General features: G+C 42.4%; 1 protein-coding gene across 1 annotated transcript in view; it reads left to right on the plus strand.

The window, feature by feature from the left end:
* Nucleotides 1-22,597, plus strand: part of arhgap15 (Rho GTPase activating protein 15) — an 820,951-nt gene that overhangs the window by 739,630 nt on the left and 58,724 nt on the right. The window contains exon 14 of the mRNA XM_085986657.1: nucleotides 10,846-10,951. Within this exon, the coding sequence (XP_085842783.1) occupies nucleotides 10,846-10,951 (106 nt within the window). The remainder of the gene's footprint in view (nucleotides 1-10,845; nucleotides 10,952-22,597) is intronic.

Raw genomic sequence — 22,597 nt, forward strand, 5'->3', positions numbered from 1 at the left:
TGACACTGTTAGGTATAAATGTACATTAGGAAATTGTATGGACATCTATTGGGAGAACATTAACATATTCAATTGCAGCTCCCGCCTGCACCCATCAAATAGTTCATTAGAAATTCAAAACAAACATTTTGGAAATTCATGGGATGCACTAAATAGACCGATAAACAACATTACAAATCTTCACTGCTAGTCCCATTTCAGTTGTGCTCACTTTACACCTAAAAGGCATAACTGATCAGAAAAACTAGGCTGAAGAATTTCCGGTAGATAAGCACTGACCTGAATTTGCATTCTAAAATGACCCGAACAATTTGATCTTATCTGTATTTGACTCTAATTAGACTTGTTCAGGGCTATATGTGCCTGTCACTTTAAAAAAAAAGATGGCAGCACACATGCAAAGTAAGCCAAAATGTACTTTTGTGCATTTGCATTGATGTTTTTCCCATATCCTTCCGGTTGGATTTGGTCTTCAGAGAGGACCATGTCTGCTGTTATTAATGGAGCCATCCGGCGGTATCTTTTTTTTGAAGAAAAGTGCTTCATTTTAGATTCAGTGGGTCACGAGATGTCTTTTTTTTGCAGTTTAGTGGGGAAGTCTGATGCTCAGCAGTCTGATCTGATTTTCATTTTTTTTTATTGTAATTCTCCCAGGAGATCTAGTTGTTGGCATCTGGTTTGGAAGAATTGTCTAATGTTGCAGGATGTATCTGAGCCCAGATTTTCACTTCCCGTGCCCAGTTAGAATGGAGTGTGTGTGTGGTGGGGGGGGAGGTTGAAATATCGGCAGTGTGGCACTCACTGAAGCTGTGCTGCACACGGTCCATTTTAACAGGCGCATTTCGGGCAGCCTGTGAGGCCTTCGCCCCAGGCAGGTGAGGGCCTCATTGAAATTCAAAAGTGGGAGTTTGATGATGTTATTCAGACTCCGACCACATTTTAACTGGCGGCAGTGAGATCAGCGCCCAATACCAGCCTCGCCAGGGATACCCATTGCCAGGGATATCAACTGACCCTGAAGAGGCCGAAAGGGTTAGTTATATTTACAGGATTCCTTCTGGGGCCCAGAGAAGCATTACTGCTTGGGCCTCCCCTGCCTTGGGCTTCCTATTTCCATGGATCCCCAGCTGTGACCAACTGCTGTGTTCGCCCCACTCCCGCCTATTGATCTGATGTCATTGATGTCAAGTTCAGATGGGGGGTCAGGCCTGGTCTATTTAAATTGAATCTCTGGTGGTGTAGTGGTCTAGTATGTATCTGTTCTCTGGTACTCTACTGTATTTTATTTGTGGCAATCTTATGGTAAAGCTGGAAGTGTAATGATCTAAACTCTGGCAATCTAGTAATGAAGTAGGCATCCAGTCTAATGATGGAGTATGTGCCTGATTCTTAGCTGTCTAATGACAGAACCTATGCCCAATCTCTGATGATCCATTGACGGAGTACGCAACTGATCTCTGGTGGCCTACCAATCGGAGATGCGCAAGACCCAGAATTGGAGGATCGCCGAGATCGCGGGTGGTTGTAGGGCTGGAGGAGGTTACAGGGATAGGGAGGGATTTGAAAACAAGAATGAGAATTTTAAAATCGAGGCGATGCCGGACCGGGAGTCAATGTAGGTCAGCGAGCACAGGGGGTGATGGGTGAATGGGACATGGTGCGAGTTAGGATACAGGTTTTGGATGAGCTCAAGTTTACGGAGGATGGTAGGCAGTAGGCCGACCAGGAGAGCATTGGAATAGTTAAGACTAGAGGTAACAAAGGCATGGTTGAGGGTTTCAGCAGCAGCTGAGGCTGGGGTGGAGACGGGCGATGTTACCGAGGTAGAAGATGAACAGTTCTTAAAAATGATCAGTGAGTTCCTCTGGTGTCCTAGCCAACATTATTCCATGAACCAGTACCACCAAAAAAAGCACATTAATTGGTCATTTATCTCACTGTTGCTAGGACAGAATGACTCTGTGTCTGCCAACATAGTAACAGTTAAAGGGCTTCAAAATAATTCATTGTGTGTGAAGTACTTTGTGGTGTTTCAACATGGTAATGCACTTCATAAATGGGTTTTTTCGATAACTGTTTCTCTGATTCTTTTATATTCCAATACCATGTGTGTATCTCTCCGTCTTTGTGTTTGTGTGTTCTACTCTCTCTCCTCATATGCCTAGTTATTGGCACCCCGTTTGTGTGTTTTTTTATTGTGTATTTAGTGCATGCACTTCAGACATCGAGATGCCAATGTGTACTTTACTAATTCCTAATAAATCCCAATAAACTATTCCCACTTCATATGGGCAAAGATGCCATGCACTGATTGTGGACTTATTGAACAGCATGAGAAGATAGAAACAATAGGGAGGTAATTAAGTCATATAGGTCACTAGGAGGTCAATTTTGCAGCAGCAAAGGAATTGGAACCCAAACCCACAAACAGGTTGAATGTTCTCAAAAGAATCTAGTGAGTCACTCCGCAAAAACACTTTTTAAATATTCTCCCTTCTCTGTTTTTCCTGTTCAGTGTCCTTTGCCCTTTTAACGCTCTCTGAGCTGTTCTTTTCACATGAGGATCACTATGTGAACGCAAATTGTTATTGTATGTAAATGCACTGTATGCTGTGGTACAAAGCCATGCAGATCAGGAAGATGCTTGGTTCAATCCTTGGTTTGTATTACATTAATGAACCTCAGCCTGAATGGCATTGGATTACTACAGTGACCAATGGAGTCTGCTCCTGATCTCTGTTCAGGTGCCCTTACTGGAAATGCACATATGCCTGAGCTTGGTGAGGACCAAAGTAGGTTTGGTTGTTGTGGCTAACAGACTGTCTAGGCACACAGATGAGGAAGAGAGAAATACCAGAAGGTCCCAATTAAACACGGAAAGCTGCCCCAGCAGAGCTCACCACCTTGTGGAGGAGTTAGGGGAGAAAATCAGAGGCAAAATTAGAGAAGGTAAACACGAATGAGCCAAATGTGTAATGCACAGATTTACAATCAGAAGTGATCTCATTGTTCAGCACCATGGGCTAAAAAATTGCAATTGTTTTAGTTACTATGCTAGGCCAAAAAGCCAGAGCTGACTGCATTTGACTTTGTATTGTCTAGAGTAAGGCCTGTCAAATACGAATTCACAATTACAAGCACATGAGCATTACATTCATCCCATGAGCAACCATAGAATCATAGAAATGTATTTATCTTGTCCGTGCTGGCCGACAAAGAGCTATCCACCCTAATCCCACTTTCCAGCACTTGGTCTGTGGCCTTGTACGTTACGGCACGTCCAGTGCACATCCAAGTACTTTTTAAATGTGATGAGGGTTTCTGCCTCTACCACCCTTTCAGGCAGTGAGTTCCAGACCCCCACCACCCTCTGGGTGAAAAAATTTCTCCTCAAATCCCCTCTAAACTTCCAACCAATTACTTTAAATCTATGCCCCTGATTATTGACCCTTTGCTAAGGGAAATAGGTCCTTCTTATCCACGCTATCTAGGACCCTTATAATGTTATACACCTCAATTAGTTCTCCCCTCAGTCTCCTCTGTTCCAAAGTAAACAACCCCAGCCTATCCAATCTTTCCTCATAGCTAAAATTCCAGCCCAGCCAACATCCTCGTAAATCTTCTCTGCACCCCCTCTAGTGCAATCACATCCTTCCTATAATGTGACCAGAACTGCACGCAGTATTCTAGCTGCGGCCTAACTAGTGTTTCATACAAAAGCAAAATACTACAGATGCTGGAAATCTGAAATAAAAACAGAAAATGCTGTATATACTCAGCATGTCAGGCAGCATCTGTGGAGAGAGAAACAGTGTTAACGTTTCAGGTCGATGACCCTTCGTCACAACCGGTTCTGACGAAGGGTCATCGACCTGAAACATTAAGTCTGTTTCTCTCTCGACTGATGCTGCCTGACCTGCTGAGTATTTCCAGCATTTTCTAGTGCTTTATACAGTTCAAGCATAACCTCCCTGCTCTTATATTCTAAGCCTCAGCTAATAAAGGCAAGTATCCCGTATGCCTTCTTAGCCACCTTATCTACCTGTCCTGCTACCTTCAGGGATCTGTGGACATGCACTCCAAGGTCCCTCTGATCTTCTGCACTTCTCAGTGTCCTACCATTTATAGTGATATCCACTTGAGTCATTTAACTGGCAAACTCAGAATATAGCAGAACTCAGAGCTATAATTAACAAGAGTACACTGTAACTGAAATAAATAATCAGGTTTTTAAAAAACACAAAATTGCTGTTAATCATTCTCACAACCATAGTACACTGTACATAATGCATAGTACAAGGCGTTAGTCTTGGCTCAGTGGCAGCACTCTCGCCTCTGAGTCAGAAGGTCATGGGTTCAAGCCTACTCCAAAGACTTGAACACATCCAGGCTGACACTTCAGTGCCGCACTGAGAGTGTGCTGCACTGCAGGAGATGCCGTCTTTTGGACAAGATACTAAACCGATGCCCCTTCTGCCCTCTCAGGTGGATATTAAAGATCCCATGGCACAATTTTGAAGACGAGCAGGGGAGTTCACCCCGGTGTCCTAACCAATATTTGTCCCTCAACCAACATCACTGAAAAAAGATTATCTGGTCATTATCAGATTGCTGTTTGTGGGACATTGCTGTGTACAAATTGGCTGCTGTGTTTTTTTTTAATTCATTCACGGGATGTGAGCGTTGCTGGCAAGGCAAGCATTTATTGCCATTCCCTGATTGCCCTCGAGAAGGTGGTGGTGAACCACTTTATACAACTGAATAGCTTGCTAGGCCATTTCAGAAGACAGTTAAGAGTCGACCACATATAGGCCAGACCGGGTAAGGACGGCAGACTTCCTTCCCCGAAGGACTTGAGCGAACCAGATGGGTTTTTACAACAATCTAGTAGTTCCATGGTCACCATTATTGATACTAGCATTTTATTCCAGATTTATTTAATTAATTGAATTTAAATTTCCTACATTACAACAGTAACTATACTTCAAAAGTACCTCATTGGCTGTAAAGTGCTTTGTGACATCCTGAGATAGTGAAAGGCACTATATAAATGCAGGCTTTTCTTGCTTAGACAGCAAACACCATAACACATTACTATTGTAAAAATGTAAGCATTAGGGTATTCCAGTGCCAAATCTCATGTTTAACACCTCACAGTTACTGAATGTCACATAACTTACAAGCCTGTCTTTTCATATTTCAAAATTCTAATCTCTCTGAAGGCTGTCAATGAGTGTAAGGTTTGACAGTATCAGTCCACTTCCCAATAGATTTGAGTCCAAAAGATAATTTTTAAATTTTACAGCAGATCTCCCATGGTATTGCTCATAGTAAGTCCTAGAATATATCATTTTAAAAGAGCAGGAACATTCACCATATAACGCATAATGTACTATTCTGCTGCAAAGTTGGAACTATATGTAACCTGGAATACCTCTTTAAGGTCACAAGGTCCAATTGTTGTAAGTAGGCACATCATGAGGTTAATTAGAGACAAATGGCTAGCTTATAAACGTTTTAAAAATGTGACAGAGAAATTTGCATGTGTGACAAAATGTGACGCCTCAAAAATGTTGATATTTATATAGACTTTATATACTATAATAATGTGATCACTTTGAAATAAAGCTGCTGGATTGAGCAGCATTAATCCTTAGTATCTTAGGGGGAAAAATTCAGTATTGCCCCGTTGGGGCGCCATTATCAGCCGTGCGCAAAGTTTAGCGCCTGGCGCCATTAATCGCCTCCGACGGCAAACTTGGCTTTTATCGCCCCTGGAGGTGATTGGAGCATTAAATCAGGCGCTTCACACCTGTCTTAAGGCACAAATGCCGAGGAGCGAGGTGCTACCTCAGAGCGCGGGCAAAGCAAGGAAAAGCAAATCAAAATGAACCTGCAAACTGCAAAGAATCTCTCCAGAAGTCTCTCTCTCTCTCTCCGAATGCGTGGTGCAAAAATGTCACCAACAAAAAAAGGCAGGAAGCGGTCGCCTTTAATTAGCGCTCCCCCAGTCCCTTCCTGACTGCAAAACGCTCCCCTCAACTTGTCGTTGCTAGCAGCAGGTGGTAAGGCAGGGGGCGCCACTCAATATCCAGTCCGGGGCGCTACCGGGACATTGCACACTCGACTGATGTCATGATCTGCCGGCGCAGGAGATCGTGGCGGTAGTGTTTAGCGCCGCCGCAAAATGTCTAGTTAATTTCGCCAGCGGCACAAACATCGCCGCGCCCGGGCGCTAGTTGCTTTGTGCCCCGTTAGGGCCCTCTTACGGCGCTAACGGGAGGTGCAAGCAACTGAATTTTTCCCCCATAGAGTTCAACTCATGCCTGACTCGGTTTCAAGATATTAAGGGGAACAGATAGGGTAGATAGAGAAAAACTATTTCCACTGGTTGGGAGCATAGCCCCAACCAGCCAAGGATTGGGAGCATAGCCCAAAAATTAGAGCCAGACCTTTCAGGAATGAAATTAGGAAACACTTCTACATACAAAGGGTGGTAGAAGTTTGGAACTCTCCTCCACAAATGTCAACTGATAGCTTTTTGTTAACCAAAGGTATTAAGGGATATGGGCCAAAGGCGGGTACTTGGAGTTAGATCACAGATCAGCCCTGATCTCATTGAATGGCGAAACAGGCTCGCGGGGCTGAATGGCCTACTCCTGTTCCTATGTTACCTCATCTAAGGCGTGTTGAATAGGAAGATGCTGAGTGGAGACTCCAAAGTCTCTCGCATGGAGGGGCAAGGAACATTAGAGCACAGAATCACAACTGGGAAATCCTTTGTGTCCTTTGGTAGATCGCCCTCGAGTTATTGATCTGGGAGGAAGCCACGTGCCCACCTTCTCAGCTGTAACGGTGTCAGGCAAGGCAGTTGAAGAAAGGGGTTAAATTACATGGGGCAACAGGGTGATTCCTACTCGAAAGTCCCCCCATAAAAAGAAAGTTTCAAAGCAAGCTGCCACAGATCTAGCAATTTCAGTTCAACGTCACATCATCACAATTATGACAGTAAAAGCGTCTGTGTATTCAGGTTGACATGGAATGCCAGCTAACTGCTCTGGGAAAGAAAACGTACTGAGAGTTAAAATCCACAAAATTAAAATAGGATATTGTTCTTTAATTTGTTACAGAGTTCAAAGGAGGTTGTAAAAAGCCGCTAAAAAAAAAGAGGGATAACGTGCTTGAAGGAAAGGATGTAGATTTAAACATTGAAAGTTTCCTTCTTCTCATTCTGAAAAGGAAGCCCAAAGTGCTCTCCCCCTTTTAACACAAACACTTCATTATATTCAGCGGTGAGCTGCTGAGGTAACATCTTTCAAAATAATGGTCTACTTACCATTAGCTGCAGTAGTTGAAAGTTTTCCAGGAAGCATGAAAATGGTGTCAGAAAATCGGGTCTCAGCAGGTTTGTGTGAAAGAACAGAGCGATGCGACTGGGTGATTTATAACAAAAAAGGTATCTAGAAAGTACAATTTTCTACCTAGCTGCAAACCATAATTCATACTGATTCCCTTATCAAGATAAAGTACCTTTTCTGTGAATGATCTGTGTGGTTAAATGATTTTGATAAATGCCAGTACATAACAGGTAACTGCTTTACAAACAACCAAGATAAACTAGGCTTACTGTGAGATGAATGGTAAATCGCTTTCCCTGAGTATGTTTAAGCTCTACAACCTCCTTGTCAGCGTACAGTCTGTTGACTTCAGGTAGAGCTGTTAGAAGATCAGAGGAGCCCTGTTTATGTTACTCAAAATGTGGCTGCTGTTTGCAGTGAGAAACAGAATTTTAGCTGCACAAACATCCCAAAATTTGCAGCATTTTGTAGGTTGTTGGAAGATATTGACTATGATGGTCATTAGCATGGAAACTCAAAAGATTGCCAATGATATTAACACCAGTTTTATCCCAGCTAAGCCTTTACACCAGGAAGGGGCCAACAGTAAAAGTGACATGAAATGTGTGGACTTGGAGGCCGTGAAAATCCACAGCCATTCCAGCAGATTCCCACTGTAATTTCAGCAGGAATCTGTTAGAGTGGCTGAAAACTAGTTTGGAACCCAGTTACTCCAGGTCCCAGCCTAGTGCTGAAGTTTCCGGGATAGTTTCGTGGGGGTGGAGTGAATCATTTGTGTCCTATTCCTATTCAAACTACTAAGCAGCCAGTAATATTAACATCAAACATCTCTCGAGAAAATATCTAGTGTGGCTCCTTTCATTTTGATTAGAAAGTGATGGATGAGGAAACAATAGTTTAATAGGATAAAAGAATGAATTAAAAAGGAGTAATTCAATTAAGGGGTCTAAAAGGCATTGTGGATCATTAGAGTTCCATCCTCTTAGTTTATATGCATCATCTGAACCCCAAGATTAGATTACCAACTGATATACACTCACATATATCTGTTGTCAGATATAGTGTACACCAGATAGCAAATGTTTCCTTATGACATCTTCAAGCACTTCGGAGGCGAAACAATGGTTGGAGATGGGGTGGTAGTTTCCAAGGACAGAAGGGTCAAGGGTGGCTTGAGGAGGATGTGATGCTGACAGTTTTTAAAGGGCCTGATGAAAGGGAACAATTTACAATGTCAGATAGCATGGAAGCTGGAAGAGAAATTGGGTGATTTAGATTTTATGGGAATGGGCTTGAAGGAGCAGGGGGGTAGGTCTAATCGACAAATTGAGCTCACAGAGGGCAGGGGAGAGTTGAGAGAGAAACTGGAGTTATTGGGGTTCAGGGCTAGGGTGGAGATTTGACTTTTGGCAAGGGAATGGGGAAACAGCAAAGACAGATGAACGGACCGTCTCTATCTTAGTGAGAAAGAAGTCAATGAGTTCCTTGCACATATTATTAGCGGTTAGTTCCTGCATTGCCTTTTTACTGAATAATCACTTCCATAAACAGACCTCTTCTGAGACATTATGAAGGAAGCACCATGGCCTGTAGACTCCGGTAGAAGGGTACCTTTCAGTTGGTTGTTTTCTCCTTTGGTATAGCCTTGTCCTGTGTGCCTCTGTCATTTCCTCTTCTTCTTGCTCTTGTGCTACTTCGATTATAAGGACATATATGGAGTGCCCATTGTGCAACCCATGGTAAGGGCTCCATTATAGAAGGCTGGGAAGCAGAAGAATTTCCTGCCTGACATGGCTGAAAGGCAGCTTGCAGAATCCTTTCTTAGCTACATGGCTGAGAAGAGATTTTTCTAGTTGCTTCAGTCAAAGCTGATGTCTCAGACGAAGTTTGTGGACATTTAAAGCCTGTGAACTCAACCACTTCCTGGTTTGACAAGACATGCAGGTAACTTAACCCTCTTTTCTATAAGCGTAACTTATGTAACATGCAATACTTGTGTAAATGGCAGAATTTATGAGACAACAGCTCTGCCCTCATTATCCTGCCATGCACTACGTTGGGGGTTTCCAATTGTACCAGAATTTAGTATGTATTCTAGAATGGGTTTGAGTCTGGCATATCTGATTTATGCAGGCCTGGAATTTCCTTGATCCCAATGACACTGAAATCGCACTGAGATTTACATCAGTTTCTACACTGATCTCGCTGACAGGAACTTGCACCCAAATTTCCTGCGGAGCTCATTTGCCTATGTCGCAATGTAAAAGTCGCTGTAAATGCAGCACCAGCAATAGGGGTAATAATGAGTTGACTGCTTTCTTCTGCCATGGCGCCTCATTCTCAAGGCCTCTTCCCTTTGTTGCTCCACTTCCTCTTATTTTGCAGAACAGGGGTATTCCCATTGGGAAGGTCATTCCAGCTGCTTAGTCCTTCTGAACGCATGGGGGGAAGGGCAGGGGTCCGAAACATTTTGCGTGCACTGAGACTGACAGCACTTCGGTTAAGTATAGTACAGGTGTCAGTAAGAAGAATTTTACAAAACTCATGAAGAAAATCACGAGCAAACTCCGTAAATCTCAGTTACACCGCTAACCGGTGATGTTGGGCTATTTGTCTGCCAAACCTTTTGGTTGTAAATCTACGCTAGCGCATTATTCATGTAAATCTAGGAAACTCGTGTGAGCTGGTCTTTTGCATGGGGATGGAGCTTGTAAATGAGTAGCAGAGGGTTTTGGCAGATGCAAATGGTGCAAATGATTGAGGAAATTTGTACATACTGATGGTTCGGTATAAATCAGTTACACGCAAATTTCCTTGGGGGAAAAAAATGTGCTATAATTCTCTTGCAGTGTAATTATGGCAAGAAGTTCCAGGAAATTCCAGACCTATCATACAAATGTTTAAGGCACGTGTATCTAATTCTGCTATTTTAATGGAAGCATGAAGTAAGCCATTTAACCTCTCAGTTAAAATCATGGGACAGAGGAACTTAGTGCTAGTGTGTAAGGCCTATGTACAATAATGCTGCTGACAGTGTTTTCTACCTTACAGCTCTTTAAGACTCAGAGCTGTGATTAACAGGTTAACATCTTCTTAAATCTTGCAACTAATAAACCAATTAAAATGAATTATCCTTGCTGACCATGATCTCAAAACCTCTGTTTCAGATTTTTCTTTTATGTCAATGTGTTACAATAGACTTACTGTTTTGATTTTAAAGGTTCAGAAACATAACTGTAGAAAACTCAGATGGCAATCTGGGTCATGCATGCCTTCCATCACTGTCATAAATGTCTGGTATTAAGTGAACAATTGTTTAGTTAAAAGAACTAGAAGTGCATTCCGTTTCCCTCTTATTGTAGTATCTTTACTCAGCTGTCACTGCCGCATATGTATCAGAATGCAATAAATGTGTCACAAGGGACCAGCTGAGAAAAGATAACAGTATTCAACCAGTATCCTAACTGTGGTCATTTTTCTCCCACAGAAAATCAGAATTACAGTCAACGTGTTCAGTGTGTGAAGAGACTGGTGAAGAAGCTTCCTAAACCTAACCATGATACCTTGAGAGTTCTCGTGAAACATTTACAAAAGTAAGCACTGAAAGGCATTTTTTTTCTTATGTATCTTAACAAGCAGGATTCATTCAACATGTTTAATTTACATTACAGAAATTGTAAAATTCAGGTATTTTGTGTCTTTTATAAGCACAGGGGAAGATTTCATCTGATCATTATGCATCAGCAATATCATAAATGCTACTCTTTTAGAATGCATTGTTAGAAATAGTGAACATAGGAAATTATCTCATTGAAACTTATAAAATTCTAAAAGGACTAGACAGACTAGATGCAGGAAGGATGTTCCCGATGGCGGGGGAGTCCAGAACCAGGGGTCACAGTCTAAGGATAAGGGGTAAGCCATTTAGGACAGAGATGAGGAGGAATTTCTGTGGAATTCTCTACCACAGAAGGCAGTTGAGGCCAATTCATTAAATATATTCAAGAAGGAGTTAGATATATTTCTTAAGGCTAAAGGGATCAAGGGATATGGGGAGAAGGCAGGGACAGGGTACCGAGTTTGGATGATCAGCCATGATCTCATTGAATGGCGGAGCAGGCTCGAGGGGCCGAATGGCCTACTCCTGCTCCTATCTTCTATGTTTCTATGTTCCTGCTATGGTAATGATATTGCTAATACAGAGTAACCAGAGGAAGTTTTCCTTCCAAGTATTGCAGTCAGTATTACCAAACAGAAAGACACTTGTGTTGTATTCTCAGGACTACAGTAATAACAACAAACATCAACAACTTGCATTTATATAGCGCCTTCAATACAAAAAAGCATTCCAAGGTGCTTCAGAGACGTGTAAGGAAAAATGGACACCAAGACAAAGAAAGATATTAGGAGCGGTGGTCAAAATTTTTAAGGATGGTCTTAAAGAAGGAGAGGAAGCAGGAAAGGCAGAGGGATTTAAAGAGGGAATTCTGTAGTATGGAGCCTAGGCGGCTGAATGCATGACCACAAACGGTGAAGCAAAGGGAGGAGGGGATGCGCAAAGTTAAAAAGTAACAGAGTTTGGGTTGCATGTGTAGGGTGATAGGGAGGGATGAGATGATGGTGGGATTTAAACACAAGGATGAGAATTGTAAATTTGAGGCATTGGAGAGCCATGAAGTAATGTAAGTCAGTGAGATGGGGTTGATGGTTGAGCAGGTGTGGGTTAGGATGCAGACAGGACAGTTTATGATGAGCTGAAGTTTATGGCGAACTGAGAGAATTGGAGTGATCGAGACTGGAGGATACAAAGACATGAATGAGAGTTTCAGTGGGAAATGGGGTGAGGTAGGGGTTTAGGTGGGTGAGGGATTCTGTGGTACAAAGCTTGGAACCAAGGAACAGCAGTAATTGCTGCAAGCTACCAGTTAACATTAAAATCAGAAAGCAAATATTCTATGGTTACTTTCAAGAAAGAAAGAAGTTGCATTTATATAGCACCTTTCACATCCTCGGGACTTTCCAAAGCACTTCACAACTGATGCGCTATCAATAACTCAAAAGACTGAGATTAAGCGAGTAATTAACAGGCTTTTATTAACAAGAGAATGAAGGTGTGCCTCGAGTGGTCGACCGGTCCAGAATACAAAGGGGCTGTGGAGCAGTCACCTTTATACCACAACAACCAATGCAGAACTTTTGAAATGTAGCCAATGCTGCAATGAAGGTATTAATGCAGCAGCCAAATTGTGCACAACAAGGTCCCACAAGCAGCAATGAGAAAAATGACCAGATTGTCTGTTTTGGTGGTGTTGGTTGAAAGATAAATGTTGGCCAGGACATTGGGAGAATTCCTCTGCTCTTTTTCAAATAGTGCCTTAGGATTTAATAAGACAGAGGGGACCTTAACCTAATGTCTTATCCAGCCAAAAATATACGATTATTTTTGTTAAATGTTGAGGCACACTGAATCCTCCACTAAAAAGAACGATAAGGCTAAAATCTTGTAGGCGCCTGTAAGAAAATACTAATCTTTTCAGTTCTGATTCCTTATTAAAAACAATAATTTACAGCAATTACAAGTCTGGAATACAGGCCTATATTTTCAAATTGGCAAATTTATATTGCTCCTCCCACTCTCAATGGATTGTTTCACTGACAAGATCTGGATTCAGCTGTGCTGTTAGCATTATCTGTTCCACATATGGCGTTGTCCAGTGGAACAGTTCATACAGAAAGAGGAATACATCATTACTGAGACAATAACACTTAAGGCATAAATTCCAAATGCTGAAACTAATAAGGATCCCATTAACTTCAGCAGTTATCAAGTACTTTCTCAGGGTAGGCATTTAGTTTCAGATCTCTTTCTTCCTTTCTCAGGATTTGACTTAACTGGCAGCTATTACCATAAGACTGATAAGAAATATTATAATGGCTTTAGTAACCAAAGAACTAGCAATAGGTAGGAAGTGACAAAGCTATGTTTTATGATATAATGTAGTCTTCCTCAGAGAGACATTCAAGATCAACCACTTTGTAATAAGACCACTAACAGTCATGAGGTATGATTTTTTGTTGTTGTTGCTATATTGGTTATCTGCCATCTTGATTATATGGGCAGCAGTAAGGGGTCAATTTGGTTCTGTATGCTTGAGTCTACTGCGTCAATGAATCCTCTAAATTGATGGTTGCTAAATTTTCATCTTTTGTATATTGCTGGATTTTTGTGGAGAGTTGGGACTTCATTGGCCATTTAGAGAAAACTGTGAACTCCCGCATTTGACTGGAGTGACAAGAAAATTATAATAAAACAAATGGGTGGCGCAGAACAGAAACAACAGATGACAAAAATGAACAATGGTAACCTGCTGAAATGAACCTGAACATGCAGGAAATCATTGGGGCTTTACAGAGATGGCAGCACATATGATGACATTGTGGGTAAATGTACCGCCATGTGGGGCTGAGACACACAGGCCAGGAAAATCCTAGGTTAGACCACTGGTCTGTGCTGAGTTAACTGGTCACTGCTGGGGAGGCAGAAGGGTTGCTACAATTGGCCTAAGTGTTCCTGGGCTAAGAAGGGGAACCAGCGGCCAGTGAGAAATATTTATAGATGTCAAGTGAGGGCTGTGATGCCCCTTTTGGTCAAATAACCTGATGACTCCTGCTGTCTAGACTCGCACATGTAGCATATTCACTTGGGTGAAGTCCAAACTGGCATTCATGTAACCAAACCCCAACGTAAGTCCGTGCTTTTACCAGCGTAAGAGTTTCGTGGGCATTCGCTGGGCAGTAATTGGGCAAATAGCCCAACTCTGCACCAGCGAGTGTCCATTTCCTGCGGATGGGTATGATCTGTCAAGCTGAAACTTTGACAGATCACAAGTTCCGGGTTTTCGCACATGCACATTGCACACGGAAACCCAGAACTTGCGGGGCACTTACGACCTTGTACGCGGTCATAGGCCCCGGAAGATCCGGGCCATTATGTACGAGTGGATTGCCTGTGTCATTGCACATGAGGGGGGTAATTTATCCTGCTAATTCACTATCACACGTTTTACACTATCGCACAAAGTCAAAATTACCCCCGAGGAGTCGAGACCAAGTGTAGTTGTCTGGTGAAGCAGGGTTAGAGGTCAGGGATAATTGGACCAGTGTGTGCAGATATAATTCAGTCCCAATTTTAAAGTCGTATATTCTATCCTTATTTTAATCTTTCAATTATAAATTCCTATCTCCATATTTATGATTGAAACTGCTTGTATAAACTTGTCACACTGTAATTACACCCTCCTGCCAGTGATGACACTGCATGACCAGCTTACAAAGGCAGTTTCCATTATAAGTCTGAATATAGGAATTAAAAATGGAAAAGTTGAAAGGAAGAGTGTGCATATGTAAGATTCTTAATATATTACTAATCAATCTCCCATGGTGTTGACGGATAGTATAGCCTTCAGGTGAAGCAGCGTTAGAGGATAGGAATATTTTGACAAGGGCATGCAGACATAATTCAGTCCCCATTTTAGAGTGATGCACTCTGTCCCTATTTTTATATAACTATTATAAATTCAGAAGCCTATATTTATATTGGAAACTTCCTATGTAAATATTCACACTGTAATTACATTCTTCCACCAGTGATGGTGCTGTAGCATCTTCACAGGAGCGAGTGTCCTAAATGCATGACAATTTTGCATGACAGAAGGAGGCTCCATGAATATCCCCATCCTCAATGATGGTGGAGCCCAGCACGTAAGTGCAAAAGACAAGGCTAAAGCATTTGCAACCATCTTCAGCCAGAAGTACCGAGTGGATGTTCACAATATATATTAATGATCTAGACGAGGGAACTAGATGTAATATCTCCAAGTTTGCAGATGACACAAAGCTAGGTGGGCATGTGTGCTGTGAGGAGGATGCAGAGAAACTCCAGTATGATTTGGACAGGTTGGGTGATTGGGCAGATGCATGGCAAATGCAGTATAATGTGGATAAATGCGAGGTTATCCACTACGGTGGCAAAAACAGGAAGACAGATTATTATCTGAATGGCAATAGATTGGGAATAGGGGAAGTGCAACGAGACCTGGGTTTCCTTGTGCACCAGTCGCTGAAGGTAAGCATGCGGGTGCAGCAGGTGGTTAAGAAGGCAAATGGTATGTTGGCCTTCATAGCGAGAGGATTCGAGTACAGGAGCAAGGATGTCTTGCTGCAGTTGTACAGGGCCTTGGTGAGACCACACCTTGAGTATTGTGTGCAGTTTTGGTCACCTTATCTGAGGAAGGATGTTCTTGCCATGGAGAGAGTGCAGCGAAGATTCACCAGACTGATACCTAGGATGGCAGGAATGAAGTATGAGGAGAGATTGGGTCGATTAGGCTTATATTCGCTAGAGTTTAGAAGAATGAGAGGGGATCTCATTGAAACTTATAAAATTCTAACAGGACTAGACAGACTAGATGCAGGAAGGATGTTCCCGATGGCGGGGGAGTCCAGAACCAGGGGTCACAGTCTAAGGATAAGGGGTAAGCCATTTAGGACTGAGATGAGGAGGCATTTCTTCACCCAGAGAGTGGTGAACCTGTGGAATTCTCTACCACACAAGGCAGTTGAGGCCAATTCATTAAATATATTCAAGAAGGAGTTAGATATATTTCTTAAGGCTAAAGGGATCAAGGGATATGGGGAGAAAGCAGGGACACTGCACTGAATTTGGATGATCAGCCATGATCTCATTAAATGGCGGAACAGGCTCGAGGGGCCGAATGGCCTACTCCTGCTCCTATTTTCTATGTTTCTATGTTCCATTTCGGCCTCCTCCAGAGGTCCCCACCACCACAGAAGCCAATCATCAGCCAATTCGATTCACTCCACGTGATATCAAGAAACGGTTGAGTGCACTGGATACAGCAAATGTTGTGTGACCCGGCAACATCCTGGCTGTTGTGCTGAAGACTTGTGTTCCAGAATTAGCCGCACCTCTAGCCAAGTTGTTCCAGTACAGCTATAACACTGCCATCTATCCGACAATGTGGAAAACTGCCCAAGTGTGTCATGTCCACAAAAAGCAGGACAAACCCAATCCGGCCAATTAGCGCCCCATCAATCTACTCTCAATCATCAGCAAAGTGATGGAAGGTGTCGTCGACAGTGCTATCAAGCAGCACTTACTCACCAATAACCTGCTCACTGATGCCCAGTTTGGGTTCCGTCAGGACCACTCGGCTCCAGACCTCATTATAGCCTTGGTCCAAACATGGACAAAAGAGCTGAATTCCAGAGGTGAGGTGAGAGTGACTGCCCTTGACATCAAGGCAGCATTTGACCAAGTGTGGCATCAAGGAGCCCTAGTAAAACGGAATTGGGGGGAAACTCTCCACTGGCTGGAGTCCTACCTAGCACAAATGAAGATGGTTGTGGTGGTTGGAGGTCAATCATCACAGCCCTAGGATATCGCTGCAGGAGTTCCTCAGGGCAGTGTCCTAGGCCCAACCATCTTCAATTGCTTCATCAATGACCTTCGCTCCATCATAAGTTCAGAAGTGGGGATGTTCGCTGATGACTGCACACTGTTCAGTGCCATTCGCAACTCCTCAGATAATGAAACAGTCCATGCCCACATGCAGCAAGACCTGGACAGCATTCAAGCTTGGGCTGATAAGTGGCAGGTAACATTTGTGCCACACAAGTGCCAGGCAATGACTATCTCTAACAAGCGAGTATCTAGCCACCGGCCCTTGACATTCAACGGCATTACCATCACCAAATCCCCCACCATCAATATCCTGGGGGTCACCATTGACCAGAAACTTAATTGGACCAGCCACACAATTACTGTGGCAACAAGAGCAGGTCAGAGGCTGGGTATTCTACGGCGAGTGTCTCACCTCCTGACTCCCCAAAGCCTTTCCACCATCTACAAGGCACAAGTCAGGAGTGTGAAGGAATACTCTCCACTTGCCTGGATGAGTGCAGCTCCAACAACACTCAAGAAGCTTGACACCATCCAAGAAAAAGCAGCCCACTTGATTGGCACCCCATCCACCACCTTAAACATTCACTCCCTCCACCACCGGCGTACCGTGGCTGCAGTGTGTACCATCTACAAGATGCACTGCAGCAACTCGCCAAGGCTTCTTTGGCGGCATCGCTCAAAGCCGTGACATCTTCCACCTAGAAGGTGCATGGGAACACCACCACCTCCAAGTTCCCCTCCAAGTCACACACCATCCTGACTTGGAAGTATATCGCCGATCCTTCATTGTCACTGGGTCAAAATCCTGGAACTCCCTACCTAACAGCACTGTGGGAGTACCATCACCACACGGACTGCTGCGGTTCAAGAAGGTGGCTCAGTACCACCTTCTCAAGGGCAACTAAGGATGGGAAATAAATGCTGGCCTTGCCAGCGATGCCCACATCCCAGAAACGAATAGGCAATTTCCTTTCTAAATGTAAACAATTTAAAACGGAAAAAGTTGACGGGAAGCTTGTGCAGACATAAATTTTTAAATATATTATGGATAGTCACACATAAAATATGGACATATTAGTAAATGCAAAGTAAATTTAATTGGATTAACAGAAATTCTACTCTGCTACTTTAGTTAACATTTGATTAGCAACTTTGCACAAAGATACTTCTAACAAATTAAAACAAATAAATAGTTTTACACCTGACAAAAAGTGAAATATGTAGAACATTACAGAATTTGGAATTTTATGAAACTGAACCTAAAGATACAATACAAACAACAGTATGTAAAAGTGAAGGTCATTGCGTGATAGAGATGCATAGGCACAAATATATTGCTGATGCATTTAATAGTATTTCCTGATAATCTTGGAAAGTCATCAAACTGATGTTATCAAGCAGTATACCTAGCAATATCTGGACTTTGTTTAATTTCCTTCTCAGATAAAGCTGTTCGTCATAGTTGTCCAACCCAGAATGTAGGTGGGGAGAGTACAGGTTAAATGGTCTTGAAGGACGAAAGTATTCAGACAACATCCTCACCTCAACATCCGCTTCTTTTAATAATCCTTTAGCATGTGAAAAAAAAGTCTTTCAAAAATATACGAGATTGCTAGTGAGAAGGCAGCTAGGTGATGATTCAAATCAGTTCTTCTATCTACTATGCAAAACAGGCAACTCAGCTTCTACCTTTCTCAAACATTCTTTTACATTAGCGTAGTTACCACTCATTATTTTATAGTGTAGCCAATGCACAATTGCTCAGTTTCTTGTAGACTTGCTCAGTCGTTCTTTCGTGTGTCATGTATTAACTGCATTAGCATTACGTGCCCGAAGCAAGGGAGCTGAGGATCGATTCATTTCCTCAATAAAATCCCGGGGGGTGGGGGGTTGGATTGAGCTCCGCGAGGGAAGCCCTATCGTGACACCTTTGGAGTCGGGGGAACAGGAAGGTCTTTTTTTAATAATTTGTTTTAAAACTTATCGTTAGTTGGTGGCTGTTGGGGCCTGATGCCTGCCCCACTCATCGATAACTAATTTTGTAAAGGGTTTCTTGACCAGGTGTTTGGCCCCTAATTAACATATTCTAGGAGCCTAATGCCCAGGACATCTAAAATAAAGTCAGCTCCATGAATTTAGCAGTGAGACCAACATCTGTGCAGATTGAGGGCAGGCTGCTAAATTAGTATGTTTTGCACTTGTATTATGCCCAAAAAACAGCCGCAACACGTACCAATTTCTCCCCCAAAATGTTATTTAGGCCCTTAGTGAAGGACCTATTAGTCAGTGACGAGAGGGGCAGATACCGGATCTGCCCCACTCAGGATTCTTCAGCGGCCTCTGTGACCGCCAAAAGGTAAGTTTCATAATGTGTTTTTTTTTAAAGAACCCTTTCTGTAGAACCAGAAGGAGCAGGAGTGCTCCCCTGACTCCACAGGCATCATGATTGCACCCACCCGTGCCAACCCCCTCCCCATAGTCCGTTCCAACCCGCTTCCCGGGACTTACCAGAGGGCCGCTGCCAGCTAGGCAGATGGCCCATAATTGAAGTCTTCCATCAGGCGAGATGCCTGTGAAGGCACGACCAACACCGGCAGCTTGCCCAGAGTATGTTGATAAGGCCAATTTCCATCGACCCTCGGGCATCTTGGTTTGGGCACTCACTGACTCACTTCAAACCCACTCTTCACCATCTCTGTTTATTCTCGCAGAATAGCCACACGCTTTGTTTATTTGGCTTTTGGTTATATTACAAACTAGTGGTTTGTGTGTTTTGCTGGCCTTTTTACCCCTTTTGTGTCATGAAACTCTTCATGCTGGTTGGGTACTTACCCTATTACTAAGTCTGCCACCTAGGTGAGGGAGAAGTGCTGGTGGATAATTGCACAGCCAGCTAGTCAACTGCAGGGCATACGGAAGTCTACTCACTATCTGTATTAGGGTTATGTGTTGGCACAGATTTGCCACTGGTATGAATGCCAATCGGCTACTCCTGTTTTGCTCTAAGCCACCATTTGGGGACATGATCCCATGATGCCAACTGATCTGTGTGATCATGGAAGAGTGGGGACTTATGAGGTTTCAGAATCCCTCCCTCATACTGTAACTCAGTGTCAAGTGAGTTGAAGCTGGCCATGACTGAACCTTGAACTTTGACCCCAAAGTCTCCATTGCAGCAGTGGGAGCACTCATGAGGGTTCCTATGCTGGACTTTCCAGCATTTTCAGCCTGCCAAAAGCGTTGAAATTATTGGATGCCCCCCCCACCCCCCACCCCGACCACGTGAATTTTGGCAGGATCAGCAGTGAAGGTCAGGGGCAGCCGATCTCAGCACTTAGACCAAAATGTGCCGCCCTGTGGATTTTCAGGGCCAGGATGCTATAAGTTACTATGCTATTGGTAAAATGAAGATTACATTATGATTTTGTTGGATAGATCTGTTGATATAATAGAAAATTAGTTGATGAATGGGAGGTAGTGCAACCTTTTGAATTCGAAATGTAATATCAGACTTTATCATTAATAATTTGATTATTTAACTGATAAATCGCGGAATGTTTCCAGATTTAGTTAACGAACCTCAATTTGGTAAGGAGACTGATCTCAGAAGGGAAGAATATCTATGAGGACCCGAAAGTGGCTAGGAATAACTGAACACGAAATGCACTGATATCAATGAAAATGGCCTAGGCATTGAAAGCCTGGACTTGCCAGAAAATACCTCATAAGCAGCAGGACAGCTGATAAGCACTGTAGTTTTTCTATCTTATCCGCCACCATTATCTGCAGAGTTGCACCAGACACAGAAAAGCGAGCTACATTGGAATCATTGAGTTTCATTTGCTTTCAACCCAGTGCTTTCACATTATACCATGTACCTTTAACACAAAAAATAGAGCATCTGAGACAACACATTCTTTATAACCACTCTTTGACTTTATAAGGACAGATGTATGTCGGCCCCAAATGAATCTGAGATACTTTTTTGGGAGTGCCTCCAGTATTGTGGGCGTCACACCCACACCTACTGATGTGGTTCAACTTTACCCTGGAGAGGCATGAAATTAAGCAACTCTGAATCGTTTACATGGATACGTTTGATCTAAATTGCATTGAAAACCACTCCAAATTAAAAGCATCTGTATAAATGTGAAATGTTTGTTTCCTATGTCTGGTAGAAATAGGACCAACTCTGACAGGCACATGTTCATGTGATGAGAAAGACCACATTTATATAGATCTCTAGGGACATTCCATTTACATGGAGGAAAGTCTTATCCTACATTTATGAGCACCGTTTAATTATTTTAATGTTCTTCATGTAGAACTTGTTTCAAATCTCAGAGTATCATACTCTCAAGAAACAATATTAACACAATGATTAATGAAGAATCTCTTTACTATAGTATAATCAAAACCATTTGAAAGATTGTGCAATTAAAACTGATGTAATTCTTTAACATAAATATATAACACTGCCAGCTTATTTTATGTGATGTGGGAAATGGTAACATGTAGTTGAATAGTCCTTGAACAACCCTGATGCTTAATTGGTTTGGGCAGAAGGTAACTTCTACAAGGCTTTCGACACTGAGGATTGCTTACACTTTGTAAATGTGCCTATTATAAACAAATGCTGGCTGGACACTACGTATGTGCACAGCAAGTCTACATTGTCCATTGTGCAGCGGCCACAGTATCCTGATCATCAGGAGTTGCCAGAGGCAGTGAAAAGGGTGAGCAAGATCTTCTGTGGAAAAAAAAATCCTGTGTCAAAGCGATCTCAAATTTATCTACTGACCTTCAGCATAGATGCTGTACTTCTGACCCTAATGAGACGTGCCTAAGGGAGAAAAAGCATCAGTAACCAACTGCTATATCCTGTTGTACTATGGTTCAAATTAGATAGTAATTAATTACTCACAGAATCTTCAGTGGTGCCTGTTAGCATATATTGGATCATTGCCCATTGTCCATACCACCTCAGTGCCCTTTATTGGGCTACTACTTTTACTTGCTCCTCTGTATCAGGCTCCCTAATTCTTAATATCTATTTTGTTTCACATTATGGTTTCCATGTTTGTCCTTTTTAACTATTGTCAATCTTGATTAATGAACCTTCATTAATAAACATCCTGTTTTTTGGTTTCCACCTACAATTGCTGGTGATGCATGGAATCAATTAGTCTGTACAATGTGATTTATTCTGCTAAGATCTTGGGAGCAGGTCAGAGTTCATTGACGCTAATTGTAGCAGTTGTGGTTTCAAACTAGGAAGGGTGGCTTCTCTTTCAAGTTTAGATTGGTGGATTTTTGAATATTCTAAAAACTAACATCTTATCATTAAATGAACTGAAATCATAAGTCATTTGATTTTTAAACTACTTTCAGCTTTGTAAAATCAGTCATAATTCTTCCTCAATAGGAAAAAATGACAAATTTTCTAGAGTGAACTATACCTAAACTCTTCGTGAATGTAATTAAATATGAAGGAAAAATAAATAATTTATATAACACCTTTCACAACCTCAGGATGTCCCAAAGCATTTCACAGCCAATTTTTGAAGTGCAGTCACTATTGCAACATAGGGAAAACATGGCAGACAAAATTGTACACAGCAAGGTCCCACAAATAACAATGAGTTAAATGACCTGATAATGGAAACATAGAAACATAGCAAAATAGGAGCAGGAGTAGGCCCTTCGAGCCTGCTCCGCCATTCAATATGATCATGGCTGATCCTCTATCTCAATA

This window comes from Somniosus microcephalus, chromosome 4, assembly GCF_052327205.1.
Source record: "Somniosus microcephalus isolate GS21.2 chromosome 4, FLI_Smic_1.0, whole genome shotgun sequence".
NCBI classification, from domain to species: Eukaryota; Metazoa; Chordata; class Chondrichthyes; order Squaliformes; family Somniosidae; genus Somniosus; species Somniosus microcephalus.